The 14,540-nt window shown below is 39.8% G+C and overlaps 1 protein-coding gene across 1 annotated transcript in view; it reads right to left on the bottom strand.

Moving 5' to 3' along the window:
* Positions 1-5,338, bottom strand: part of LOC126249094 (armadillo repeat-containing protein 5-like) — a 230,848-nt gene extending 225,510 nt beyond the window's left edge. The window contains exons 1-2 of the mRNA XM_049950748.1: positions 4,752-5,338; positions 4,396-4,622 (exon numbers count right to left, since the gene is read on the bottom strand). Of these exons, the coding sequence (XP_049806705.1) occupies positions 4,396-4,622; positions 4,752-4,994 (470 nt within the window). The 5' untranslated portion in view covers positions 4,995-5,338. The remainder of the gene's footprint in view (positions 1-4,395; positions 4,623-4,751) is intronic.
* Between the last annotated feature and the right edge of the window lie 9,202 nt (positions 5,339-14,540).

Raw genomic sequence — 14,540 nt, forward strand, 5'->3', positions numbered from 1 at the left:
GTCTCTGCCGAAAAATATTATGTGCACAGTCTTCTGGGATCAACATGGTGTTCTCCTGTCCAAGTTTTTAATGCCAGAGGAGACTATAAATGCTGATGGATATTGTGAGACACTGAAAAATCCAAGGAGGGCAGTCCAGAACAGGATATGTAGGATGTTGACAAGAGGGATTACACTTATGCATGAAAATGCAAGAGCCCATGCAGACAATGCCACATGAAACGTGTTGAATCAGTTTGGACGAGAGTTTTTGGACCATCCACCCTACAACCCTAACCTCGACCCAAGTGATTTTCAACTCATTCCTCTCATGAAGGGTCCTCTGGCAGGAAAATATTTCCACAACAAAGGTGAGGTGCAGAATGAAATGAATTCGTGAATAAAGATGTTGGTGGCAGACTCCTATGACATGGGCATACAACTGACAGTGCACCATGTTAAGAAGTAACTAGTGGCAATGTAAAGATTCCAATAAATATTTCTTACACAGTAATGTTTTTGTTTTCTTTATTGCATTGGAAATTATTTTCTGGATGCACCTCATACATCAATCTACTAATTTCAATTTTTGACACCTTTATCATGAAATATTATCTTGCGAAGTCAACATGTGCTTCACATACAGAGGGTTAACCAATATATTGGTTCTCTGTGTCTTCACAATCAAGTATGCTGCCCATATACTGCCACATGTGAAATCTTTCAGGTTCTTCATGAGGACAAACATTCTTTCTGAGGCACAAAAGAACAACTACAAGATTGAAAAGAGGCATTAGTCTAACATATGTTGAGAAGAAGTTTCTTTTTGCCTGTGTTATTACCAGTACTACTTTTTTATGAAATACAAGCTAGTTTTGGACTACACTGTGATGTTCTCAACATAACAACATGGCAAGTGCCTTGTTGGACATATTTCATTTGGATGTGCAAGTGAAACATTCATTACATCATCAGCCACTATGCAAATCCATCTCTCACATATCTAGTAGAACTCAAATTTTGACAAGCAAGATGCCTTTTTCGAATTCATGCTGTCCTTACTGCTGTCAGCAGTTTTCCGATTGTTGTATCAAATGTGGTGTACGCTGCCTGACTCGATTCCATCTCAGAAATAGCACAATATTTTCTGTAAGAAGGTTGCCTGCTAGTGCTCAGCTTCAGATAAAACACACAGTTTAGGCATTCTTTATGCTGCACCTCTGACTCATTAAATCAAAACAGCCACACTGCTGAGTACTAAACAAGACAAGTACAAAGTGATCACTTCAGTCCACTGCAGCCTGACATCTTATGCTCATTACAGTTCAGCCAACATGAGAATGACAAATACTATGTATGTGACTCGTCATCATACAATTGGGCATACAAGTCAAAAATTGTATAGGTATGTAGACACTGATTGTAACATCATGCTGCATCTCTGCAATCCTTCACACTCAGCCACAGCATGAAAGACCCCAAGATCTTGATTTTGCAGGGCCATTTCTGTGAAGACACAGTTTTTTTTTTTTTTGTGTTATGGAACAAACCATAGACCATAAACATCTTCCACCCAATATCATCCTGGATAATGCACAGTGATTATAATGGGGAAATACTGTCAGATGTGAAAGAAGGTTCAAGTGTAACCCAAGGAAATGTTATCTGGCTGTTAATATTGAAAATTTTATATACATCACCTGGTGGAAATGTCTGGAGCTCCACGAGACTGCCCATGGAAGATACTGTTGTATACGAAAGGGTTACAGTTCTTGGAAATTGTTAAGCAATACAGGAAGATTTGTGAAGGATCAATGCTTCTGCTGGAATGGGCAATTGACTGTAATAACGAACTATTTCAGACTCCTGTTTTCTGGGTTAAAACTGGATTCTTCTTATTATTTACCTTGCAAAGGACAAAACAATAACTGATGAACACTTCACTAGTGTCTCGGAACAATCAGAGGAAAAAATAGATGAGAAGGGGCCCGGTTGGCAAAGCATTAAAACAGCTTTCATTAGGACTCCTGCTCAAAAAGAATTTTGGCAATGGGAAAACCACAAAAATCTGAAGTAAAAACTGTTATGTGACAGTCATACTATTCAGCAGATTTGGCACCTTCTGACTTATGTCTGTTCCCACACTAAATGCAGTTTGTAGTCAGAAAATATTTTGAATCTAATGAATGGATTATTGCACATGTAGATAGGTATTTTACCTAACATCCAGAATCTAGTCAACTGAAAAATTTTGCACAAGATGTGCAATGGCTTAAAAGCAGATTACATTAAAAAATAAGTGAAAACACACTTTCAATGCCATGGCATGGAAATTTTCTTTTTGCTCTCAAAAATATATCATCAGCCTGATGGATTATGTTAGTGTTATGTTTCAACATACCAATTTAATGCTCAAGTACAATGTGACTGCTGATCAGTATGGCAGATGGACCTGAATGAGAAAGTAGTCACTGTAGAGTAATTTCTCACGGATCAGTATTGCTTCCTTGGGCACATCAGGCAAATATCATTTGATACGAGCAACCTCTACTTGAATCTGAATTGCCTATTGTATTTTATGTGCAACTCCAAGAGGGAATAAGGGCTGTGTATAAGAGCTTGCAGAGATATCTCATAAAGTGGCATATCTGACCAGCCAATGCCTGAAGATGAATGGTGAAGGGAACAGCAGCAGAACTTTATGTATTATGGCCACACATTGGTCCTCCACCCTTAGGTCTTGTATTACCTGTCATCCTTTCTAAGGATAACGTAACTTTTGAACATACACTTCTCAGAAGGTTGAAAGCATCTCTTGAACATGTAGGCACACTGGACTTCTCTGTTTGAGAAACTTCAAATCTTCTTTGTAAGTTTTGAATCTTCACATTTCACTGCTATGTAGCAGCATTCAGTTATTACATTTATCTGTCTTCCTTCCTTCCTGATGTAGTGTTAAAATCAATTTATATCATGGAAATTCATTTTCCTGATATAAATTGCCTGCCTGAGATGTATTTGGTTCCTTCAGCTTCTTGCTCTGGCATCTTCTATTCTGGACTTGTTCTCCCATTCGCAATTTTATGTCAATGAAGGTTTGGGGAGAAAGGAAGAAGAAGACACTCGAGTGGATTCCTGGACTGGTGCTATGCTGATCACTTTGAATGCTGGTAAGAACAGAACATATTTGCTGCTGAATTCACTCTTACATATGCAATTGTATATACAGATGTTCACAATTGTAAATACAGATGTTCATTTTGTCATTTCAGGCTTCTGTCTGTGACACATGCTAAGGCACCTAAGACAGGCCGCCCAAATTAAGTCAGAGTGATTAAATATATCAAGGTATGGTTTTTGCTTGGTTACAACAGGAAATGGGTCAATTTTTTTCAATAAGCAAGTAATTTTAATGTTTATAACTATCAAATTATTACAGACTTTAAAAAAAAATAGAACTATAGTACACTTTTTACTGCAGCATCGGAAGTAGTATCTTCACAGAAGTGTGAAAAAAAATCACACAACAAAAAATGCTTTCATCAACTCTAAATCTTCACTATAATATCCATAAGAAATTTAATTGGCTCTGGCAGGTTGTCGATTACATGTAAATGTATGTATCTGGTTCGGTAAACACTACATTAGGTCCTTGGAGAACTTTCTCAATGATTTTTTGAGCCTTGAATTATAATCATACTTATTTATTTATTTATTTACTTCACTTTATTCTGTTTTATAAGAAAAGAGGTATACTGATGGTCTATTTTAATCAAATTAGTTCCAAAAGGTACAGCTGTGAAACATTCCTACTATGCTTAATCTCTTTTGAAAGAAGAAATGAAGGTCTCTACATAACTTCTCCATTGGTTTTTTCCTTAGGGAATGCTCAAAAACAAGGAGCTCATACCATAAATGAAGTCAAAAGTCCAATTTGTGCAGTATGTGTGACATGGCAATGACCTAAAGTTGATTAGTAAAGAAGCTTCTAAAACAGGTACCTAACCAGCAACGTTAAATTATTTAACTATAGTTCAGTGCTATTAGTTATAATAGGAGATAATTTCTTGTGGACACATGTGAAGTCATAGACTGGTTTAGTTAAAGAAATTAGCCTATAACCAAAAGCAAAATTGTTAGAATATTTTCAACAGGGTTGCAAAATTCTGGTGAACACTGTTTTAAATATCTTGTTCCTAGAAAAGGTGGGCGACATGACTTGTTAATAAGTAGCTAGACAGGGATGGTGTAGAAAATTTGTGAAGGCAATAGCTTTTATTGAGAACAGAGTTGCTATAACACGTAAGGTTTTGCAGGTTCCTTACTGGAATTAAACATCCTAAAATGGAAAGTGAGTTATTTATTAATTTTATTAAATTAAGTAGTGGCAGTAAAATGATTGCAAAATGTATGTACCTGATGGCTCTCACTAGCATCTGAATGGTAGCTAAAGAGTTAGTACCGTCTGAACCGCTCATAGGAGCTAGAACAGATGAAATACCAGCACGGTGCAGTCTGTCTGCCAACGTGCGGTCCTGTGCAAGGTTTCCCACAAGACGGCAAGCTCTTCCTCGAATACTGTCCCTCTGTTCCTCTTGGCGCAGTAACTGAACAAGAGCTTCTGACACTCCTGCATCTAATGCCTGAGAACATTGAAAATATTGTATTACACATTTCGTTGCGTTTAATGTTAACAGTTGAATCTAAATATACTAGAACTTACAGACAAAAGAAAACGAAAAAGATATTTTAAAACCTATGTAACGACTCACCTGGTTCCGTGCAGGCCTCTGTAAGCACGCATTCCCCAAAATACTTAAACATACGTCTACGATGTTCTCGTTTGGTTTCCGCAAATAATGAACTAAAATCTGAATAACTTTATTGTCTAGAAGAAGCTCGACACCTTCTTTCGTGTTGGACACATTCTTCCGAATTTCTAATAAAGTCTTGTACACCTCAGAATCGGACGTCGACTTCAATTTTGAGAAATATTTAGCTGCTGCTGTACTCATTTCTCGTTACTATAAATTCCAGAATAATTCCAACATAATCGTCATAAAGTCTGTAAGACGATGGCTCCAAGATAGTTGGAAATAGCCCTTTCTGGTATGAAAAATCAGGTACGCTCGAAATATGTTAATTAATAATATCGTATGATATTATATTATGAATTTAAGGTACATGTGTTTTTTAAAAAATAACGAAAACAACTTTTTTCGAGAATTAACCTCAAAATTAATAAAGTTTTACCATAGAGTACGTATGCCAACCTCTACATGGAAAAACCCTTTAGATGACGCATCGATGCGGTACATGTTATATGACTTTCTAGATACTTTCTACAACCCTCTTTGTTATGTATATCTGTCTTCACTCCGTATGATAAAACAGGTATACAATTAAAAAGGACAATAGACACAAATAATGCAATTCGTACTATTTACATGAGATACGTTATTTGTAAAGTTGGCAAGCAGTAAACATCAACACTTCGTTTAAGATACAAACATCACAAGGTCTATGGATATCAGTATGCTAAAACAAATTGTGCTAACGAAAATGCAAGGTCTCAACTGTTTTCGCAGCGACAAAAGCAGTTTTAATTGCAATGGGTAACTTACATATACCTGTCAATTATTTTCACGGTAACACATTTTACAACTAATAAGAACGGACGAAGAACTATTTTCGTAGTTTTTGGATTTTGACGTCAGGTTTATTTTACATTCGCTTCATATCCCTATGTTAAGGCTGAATTATTGTTTCAGTAGGTATGTCAGACATTTCCGTGCCACACTGCCTGTGATTCATTCGAGAGGCAGGTGATTGTTGTAAAGAGGGGAATAGAGTAGTTTTTCAAAAGTGGTTCAAACAATCCGACTGACAAATCTGAGAAGACTAGCAGTCAGTACATTGACATAAATATTTCATTGAAGATTGAACCACATGTCTCTCAAAAACCCATTTTTCAAATGCCGCTTCCGATCGAATTTTATCTTCCACTTTCGATTTTCGATAATAGAATAACATAGTCGTTTCTGATAAGCTCTCGTCTTTTTTTCCCTGGTATCCTACTGTTCGCAAGGCTTAGCGCAAACGTGACGTCATTTTGACCTAAAGGGCTGTCTATCGACTTTCATGATTGTTCGGTTCACAACACGTGAGACGAACATGAGCGTCAAAAAAATATCTTTCATCTCACGTAGAGAGAGCCACCACACATGATGGTGAGCGTACTGTCAGCTGACGACATGCGACAGGAATGCGGTAACTAACCAGGTGTGCCTTGTGAGGGGAAAAGTTCATGTCGTTCGAAAAACGTGGCCATGAAAGTATCCATGCCACTGTCAATGATACATTTTAGCAAATTAAATATATCATATCATGAGACTCATTCGGTATACTCCTGCTTTGGGAATAATACCGGCCGCATTCTTTATTTGTGTAGCCTGTTGCGTAATTAGTTTATCGATGCTTATACGGTGTATGCAACCACTGAAACGCTTTTTACGTCACTTAGCGCCAATTAAAACATCGTCATTCATGGGAGTTTCTTGATTGTTTCTAGCTTACAGTGAAAATGTCATTTCTGCATAAATGTAGTATAATACATCCGTATCCAAGTAATCGCAATGAAACTCGTATGCTTCCGATTTTGGACACTTTTTAGCAGGAAAACAAAGGGGATACATCTCTGGTAATTCCCACCTTCCGAATTTTTGTAACACACCATACAGATACGCCGGCATAGTAGGCAGCTTGTAACAATCTTGTTTCACAGTACAATACTTAAAATTTCCTGTTTTGCTTCTTGATCGCATGATTTTACAATATTACTTCCTATTTCACTTCCCTCGCGATGAAGTATCTATCCTTCTTGCGATCTGAAGACATTGTGGAGGCAGAAGATATAGTCCCAGTGTATAATGGCTCACGAATCACTGAACTGTGCAATGTTCTTGATAAAAGGAAAAGAGTAACGCAACAATTATGCGAAACAACGTAGATATAAATAATTGAAAATTATAATGTTTTAAACAGCGAAAAACGAAACAGTTTAATGACAAGAAAATTCAGTAGTAAAGTAATATTTTTTCAGACAGCCAATACTACCACTGCGCATATGGGTAGTGACGAAGGGAGCATTGGGAGGATTGTTTTCCTGTTCCTCACCTCATCTCTCCTTTAGTATTTGTGTGTACAACACATCGTGTTGCATCCCAATTTACTTGATTGCACTTGAACTTGTTAAGTTACAATAACGCACGCGGCCCAGTGCTGCGCCACACGCACTATGCATTTCTGAATTGCGTCTAGCTTCAGAGTATTGTGGTACAATAGCTCCATACTTAGCTATCATATACAACCACTCGCTCTTAGAAAGAGCTGTACCCAAAGACTGCAAAGTTGCACAAGTCACACCACTACCTAAGAAAGGAAACAGGAGTAATCTGCTGAATTACTAACTAACTTCGAATTGCAGTAGGATTTTGGAACATCTACCAAACTCAAACATTGCAAATTATCTCAAAGAAAGCGATTTACTGACGGATTACCAACACAGGTTCGGAAAATACCGTTCTTGCGAAACACAACTAACACTTTATTTTCATGAATTAATGAGTGGTATCAACAGAGGACGTCAAATTGATTCCATATTTTTAGATTTGCAGTATTTTGACACCTTTCCTCACAAGCGACTCCTAATCAAATTATATGCTGCAAGAGACAACTGTCGGAAGGGCAGAAGTAGAAATGGTTCTGTATAAGGATGCACTCTCCCCGTTTGCTCCTTGCCAGTTTTCCTCAGAGTGTTGGTGGTGATCTGTTGTCGTTGCTAGAAGCAGTGAAAGAAGGTAGATGATTAATTATTTATCTCCATAAGTTACAAGCAGTGCCTTCACATGCTACAGAATTGAGTTGTAAACAGCCTTCAGTCTGCTCAAGGTAGCTGACACTGCACATCCCCTCCTCATAAGCTGCTGCTATGCCATTACGGCCATGGTGGATTTGACGCTCGCCGCACTGCAATGCCGTGGCACTGGGTGAAGGCGACGTGTGTGTTGGACATACAGACGCCCATTTGTGAGGTGTTCTGTCCCCTCCCGCCCATCGCCGCTCTTCTTTATCTTTTGAATCACAATGATGGTTGTCATGTAGCTACATAGTACGACAATCGAGGCCCGCCAATTGGGAAGGCCTTGGCCCATCGGCCAAAGTATCAGGAATGCTGGTGTCCTGAACCAAGACGATAAGGAAGGCACCAAGATCTACCCATCTGCGACGGTAGCAGACTGTGGTGTTTAACTATGAGATTGTGATTATAGCGAAGTAGCCAATTTCTCCCCATAGCTGCTATTGCCCAGTAATCTGCAGGAAATCTACAATAGACCTTTGCCAGATGTAGCCTTTCTATAATCAGGGAATTGAGTGCGAACATTATGTGTGCCATTGATCAATCAATCTGACTGACTGCATTACAACCTAAAATGTTGGGATATTCATGGAGTAAAGTAATAGCTAATGTTCACCTGACACCATTTGTCAAGACTGCGTAAGTCCAGTTATTTCGAAGGTATCAGCAGTATCAGTCTGCTTTGCTCTCTCAATGAGTTTGTAATAGTACAGGACAGGTTCGCAAAAGCTCTTGGCACATGTTGTTGCATTAGCAGTAGCATTTCTCGCGTCGCTTAACGAAGGTGATGTGATCCTGTCTAGTTGTCCTGCATATTGCATTTCTGCTGAGGTCCACCATCTGGATTCCAACAAGTGCTGGTATTGTATTTTCCTCTGACCCAGCTCTCAGACGTGAAACTCTATTCTTTGCACCCGCCATGTGTCGACACTGTCATAATGTATGCATAGTAACTTCGCTCTCAGACTTCGAAAATATTACCTATTTGCTGCCTTGTAAAATGTTGGCATGTGACATACCACTCTCCTGTAAAAAAATCTTCCTGAATTTTTAGGAAAAACAAAGAAAATCTGAACTTTTAATATACAAATCTTACTTTATTTGCAAAATACTTTACCGGATTAACCTATGCTATAATTTCTATGTTTCTTTCTGGTACAAAGTATTACAGATTGATCTCGTGTTTGAGTTTTAACTCTGCTTGCCTTATTTTACCTCCTAGAAAAAGGTAAACTGCACAAATGTCGGCTACTACTGCGATTATACTAAGGGCTGTTGCACTAATTGTAATCATGTTCTGCTTTCATTCATGGTGATGTTCCAAACAGGTCTTAACATGTGATCAATGCAATTTACCCATTTTCTGCATCAATTAATTTATCTATGCTCTATAGAACCATAGCATGTATTGTATAACTTAGAAAGGAAATATTCTGAAAAGGAAAAGTGTTGAAAGGATTTTCTGGACAATACAATGTTGATTGTACGTTAGTAATTACCATAGTATGCATGATGGTTGCTGATAAATGAAAGTCTATTCCTGGAAAATCACATTCTGTTCCATTGATTAATATACCACTAAGCTGCAATTCTACCATTACTAAATACCATGAGCAGTGATGGATCATTGTAAATACATATTTGTTACCTGACTTACTTCTGTGAAATGGTCCCATAATATCACCTCCTACCATCTGAAATGGGTATTTGAACGCTGATAGTCTATGTAACTGCTTCTTTTGATGGCATAAACCAGCACATTGTGCACATGGGATACAGTTCTTGACATTGGCACGTCTTGTCTCCATGAGACCCTTGATCATGTGCTTTCCATGATACTTCTGTCCACAAGGTTCCTGGAACTACATTTGGTCCACACTTCGTTGATATACACAATATCCTATCATGTATGACAAAATGTAGCTGTTTGCAATACACCTGATACTCTTTATCACTTGCTTGCACCCTCTTCAGATCTTTCAGATAAAATGCCCAGACTTGCAATGCCCAAATCTTCCTGCCAAGTGTGTCAGCATTTGTGTGTCTCACACGCAATTTGTGGATTACATCATATTGAAATTCACTTAGTTTCAAAGTCCAACTCATTAGATCACTTGAAGGGTCTACCATTTTAAAGCTGCATGATCAGTAATCACTTACGAATTCATGTCCATCTAGACAACATCAGCCGGCTGCGGTGGTCTTGCGGTTCTAGGCGCTGCAGTCCAGAACCGTGGGACTGCTACGGTCGCAGGTTCGAATCCTGCCTCAGGCATGGGAGCATGGATGTGTGTGATGTCCTTAGGTTAGTTAGGTTTAAGTAGTTCTAAGTTCTAGGGGACTGATGACCTAAGATGTTAAGTCCCATAGTGCTCAGAGCCATTAGACAACATCGAATATAAGAAATACCTTTTCAGTGATATAATAACTTTACTTGGCATTATTAAGCTGATGAGGTGCATATGCGATTGGATGTTCTTTCACATCAATAATTTGCCACAAAATTGCTCCTAAAGCTGTCCCACTTGTGTCACACAACAATATGAATTCTTTTGTAAAATCTGGAACAATCGAAATTGGATGCAAAGTTAACACATATTTTAAAATTTTAAGTGCTGGCTGACACTCAGGTGTCCAGCTACATATAACACCTGTATGTAATAATTTTGTTAGTGGCTGTTCCACTTCAGCAAACGCCTTCACTAATTTTCTGTAGAAATTTGCTAATTCTAGGGAAAACTGTAATTGTTTAACTGTATGAGGGACCAGAAAGTCATATACTGTTGATGTAAGGCGCATATCTGTCCTTCCTTCATCTTGGCTAATTATATGTCCCATATAGTTAACCTGTTACTGTGCAGAGTAACACTTATCAATACTAAATGTAATAAAGCCTTCTCCAACTTGTCAAATACCATCTCTAAATGCTGAAAATGTTCTTCTGGACTTTTTGAGAATACAGTTATATTATCTAGATTGACCATGCATTTTTTTTAGTTTTACACCTTGAGAACTCCATCTAATAAACAAATCTTTAACATAATGCAGCGCTTCAGCTACCATAAATTGTTCAGAAACTAAAAAATGCAGCTTTCAGTGGCAAGGTAAACTGTTTAGTTTACATAGGTTTCAATGCCAATAATGGTATCTTCTTCAGAACCTATAAATAAACCCATAGAGACATATGTTAAACATTGAAATATAACATCAATCTAAAAATTTCATAATAAGGAAAATCGTAATACTTACAAAAATTAAATTATTTTGAAGGCCAAACGCTGGCCATGTCACAGAATAAAATTAATACAGTATAAACACACATAATCATAAGATTATGTCTGTCAATACTAAAAACAATAACGCAAATGTAGACGGAGGGACGCCGAGCCAGGAATAAGGTCACATGTAAGCAACAAGGAAACTAGGCATCATCAGCAGTTGTGTGGCAAGACTCGGCCAGCGCTCGCTATAGGGACCAACTGTCTCAAAATTACTTAGAGCAAAGTAAATTGTAAACAAAATGTGATGGGAAATAGTCCTGCAAATGGACGACTGCTTACCTATTGGTACAGTACATTAAACAACTTTACTGAGAACTAGCTACTATGTCAGAGCATGCAAATTTATATTCAAATATTTTAATAAGAGAGCAAAACCCCACTACAGTAACTAATAAATTAGTATGAGAATCACAGTATTGTGAGGCATAAAATATCTTGAACATTAAACAGGCAAATAAAGAAACACCTTTGCAACTGGCATTAAAATTGCTACATCAAGAAGAAATGCAGATGGTAAATGGGTATTCATTGGACAAATATATTATACTAGAACTGATATGTGACTACATTTTCACTCAATATGGTGCATAGATCCTGAGAAATCAGTACCCAGAACAACCACATCTGGTCATAATAACAGCCTAGATACGCCTGGGCATTGAGTCAAACAGAGCTTGGATGGTGTGTACAGGTACAGTTGCCCATGCAGCTTCAACACGATACCACAGTTTGTCAAGAGTAGTGACTGGCATATTGTGAAGAGCCAGTTGCTCAGCCACCATTGACCAGACGTTTTCAATTGGTGAGAGATCTGGAGAAAGTGTTGGCCAGGGCAGCAGTCGAACATTTTCTGTATCCAGAAAGGCCCATACAGGACCTGCAACATGCGGTCGTGCATTATCCTGCTGAAATGTAGGGTTTCACAGGGACCGAATGAAGGGTAGAGCCACGGATCGTAACACATCTGAAATGTAACGTCCACTGTTCAAAGTGTCGTCAGTGCGAACAAGAGGTGACCGAGACGTGTAACCAATGGCACCCCATACCATCACGCCAGGTGATATGCCAGTATGGCAATGACGAATACATGTTTCCAATGTGCGTTAACCACAATGTCGCCAAACACGGATGCAACCATCACGACGCTGTAAACAGAGCCTGGATTCATCCGAAAAAATGACGTTTTGCCATTCATGCACCCAGGTTCATCATTGAGTGTGCTCCCTGCCGCCGTTGGATAAGCAGCTGCAGCAGCAAGTCGTATACCCCTAGCTTACTTATTTGTTACATAGTTTAATTCTTAATTTCTTTGCGTGTTTTTGGGTACTTGCATTGTTTAATTCATAAATTTCGGGCGTATTTGAGAGTTGTAGCATCGCGCTTTAGTACCTGAATAGTGTAAAATCGCGTAGTCGTCTGTCTTCTGTTTTTGTTTTGAACGGTCAGTGTCGGTTGGTCACAGCCAGTGTGCTCCCTGCCGCCGTTGGATAAGCAGCTGCAGCAACAAGTCATATACCCATAGCTTACTTATTTGTTACATAGTTTAATTCTTAATTTCTTTGCGTGTTTTTGGGTACTTGCATTGTTTAATTCATAAATTTCGGGCGTATTATAGTATTTGAGAGTTGTAGCATCGCGCTTTAGTGTTTACTTCGTAGATTCTTACTTAAACTGCGTGTGAGTTTCGTATAGGAGGTGTAATTTCGATTTTTAGTTTCTGTAATCGTAAATTCAGGCAGATTGTAGCGCAGTCGTTAGGCATTTGTCCAGGTTAGTTGATACATTCTTTGCGTGTTTCCCTTGCGTTATCTAGACACGGACTCGTGTTTCAGTAACTGTTGTTCAACATCGATTAGAATGGACAGGGACTGTGATTGCTGTGTTCGGATGAGGGCTGAGTTGGCATCCCTTCGCTCACAGCTGCAAGCGGCGCTGACTTCAGTCGCGCAGCTTGAGGCTGTTGCCAATGGGCACCACTGTGGGGAACCGGACTTGGGTATCACGGGGATGTCAACCTCGTCCCGTCTGTCCCCAGATCGGTCTGCCGCTGTGGTTGCCCCGGTTGCTGCCCGCAGTGGGGCTGAGTTCTCGCCTGTGGTTGATTGGGAGGTCGTTCCAAGGCGTGGCAGGTAGCGAAAGACGTCCCCAGAGGCTGATCAGAAAGCCTCCCCGGTGCGTCTGACAAACAGGTTTCAGGCACTGTCTCTGGCTGAGCCAGATGCAGCTGCCTGCCCTGTTTCAGAGGATGATTCTCAGCCTTCAAGGTCCAGGCAATCACAGAGGGTGGGCTTATTGGTAGTTGGGAGCTCCAATGTTAGGCGCGTAATGGGGCCCCTTAGGGGCATGGCGGCTAAGGAGGGGAAGAAATCCAGTGTGCACTCCGTGTGCATTCCGGGTGGAGTCATTCCTGATGTAGAAACGGTCCTTCCGGATGCCATGAAGAGCACAGGGTGCAGCCAGCTGCAGGTGGTGACACATGTCGGCACTAATGACGTGTGTCGCTTTGGATCTGAGGAAATTCTCTCTGGATTCCAGCGGCTATCTGATTTTGTGAAGGCTGCCGGTCTTGCTTACGAGATGAAGGCAGAGCTCACCATCTGCAGCATCGTTGACAGAACCGACTGCGGACCTTTGGTGCAGAGCCGGGTGGAGGGTCTGAATCAGAGGCTCAGACGGTTTTGCGACCGTGTTGGCTTCAGATTCCTTGACTTGCGCCATAGGGTGGTGGGGTTTCGGGTTCCGCTGAATAGGTCAGGAGATCACTACACTCAGCTGGTGGCTACACGGGTAGCGGAGGCTGTGTGGCGTGGACCGGCCGGTTTTTTAGGTTAGAAGGCCTCGGGAAAGTATAGGGTGGGCTGCAATCTCAAAGCGTGCATGGCAAATACAGGACATGCTTGGATCTAGGAACAGTCGGAATTGTAGTTGTAAATTGTTGTAGTTGTGCTGGGAAAGTCCCTGAGCTTCAAGCGCTAATAGAAAGCACATAAGCTGAAATCGTTATAGGTACAGAAAGCCGGCTAAAGCCTGAAATAAGTTCTGCAGAAATTTTTACGAAGTCTCAGACGGTGTTCAGGAAAGATAGATTAGGCAGATTAGGTGGTGGAGTGTTTGTGTCTGTCAGTAGTGGTTTATCTTGTAGTGAAGTCGAAGTAGATACTCCATGCGAATTGGTATGGGTGGAGGTTATACTTAACAGCTGAACTAAGTTAATAATTGGCTCCTTCTACCGACCCCAAGACTCCGATGATATAGTTGCTGAACAGTTCACAGAAAATTTGAGTCTCGTAACAAATAAACACCCCACTCATACGGTTATAGTTGGTGGGGACTTCAACCTTCCCTCGATATGTTGGCAAAAA

This window comes from Schistocerca nitens, chromosome 1 (assembly GCF_023898315.1).
Source record: "Schistocerca nitens isolate TAMUIC-IGC-003100 chromosome 1, iqSchNite1.1, whole genome shotgun sequence".
Taxonomy (NCBI): Eukaryota; Metazoa; Arthropoda; class Insecta; order Orthoptera; family Acrididae; genus Schistocerca; species Schistocerca nitens.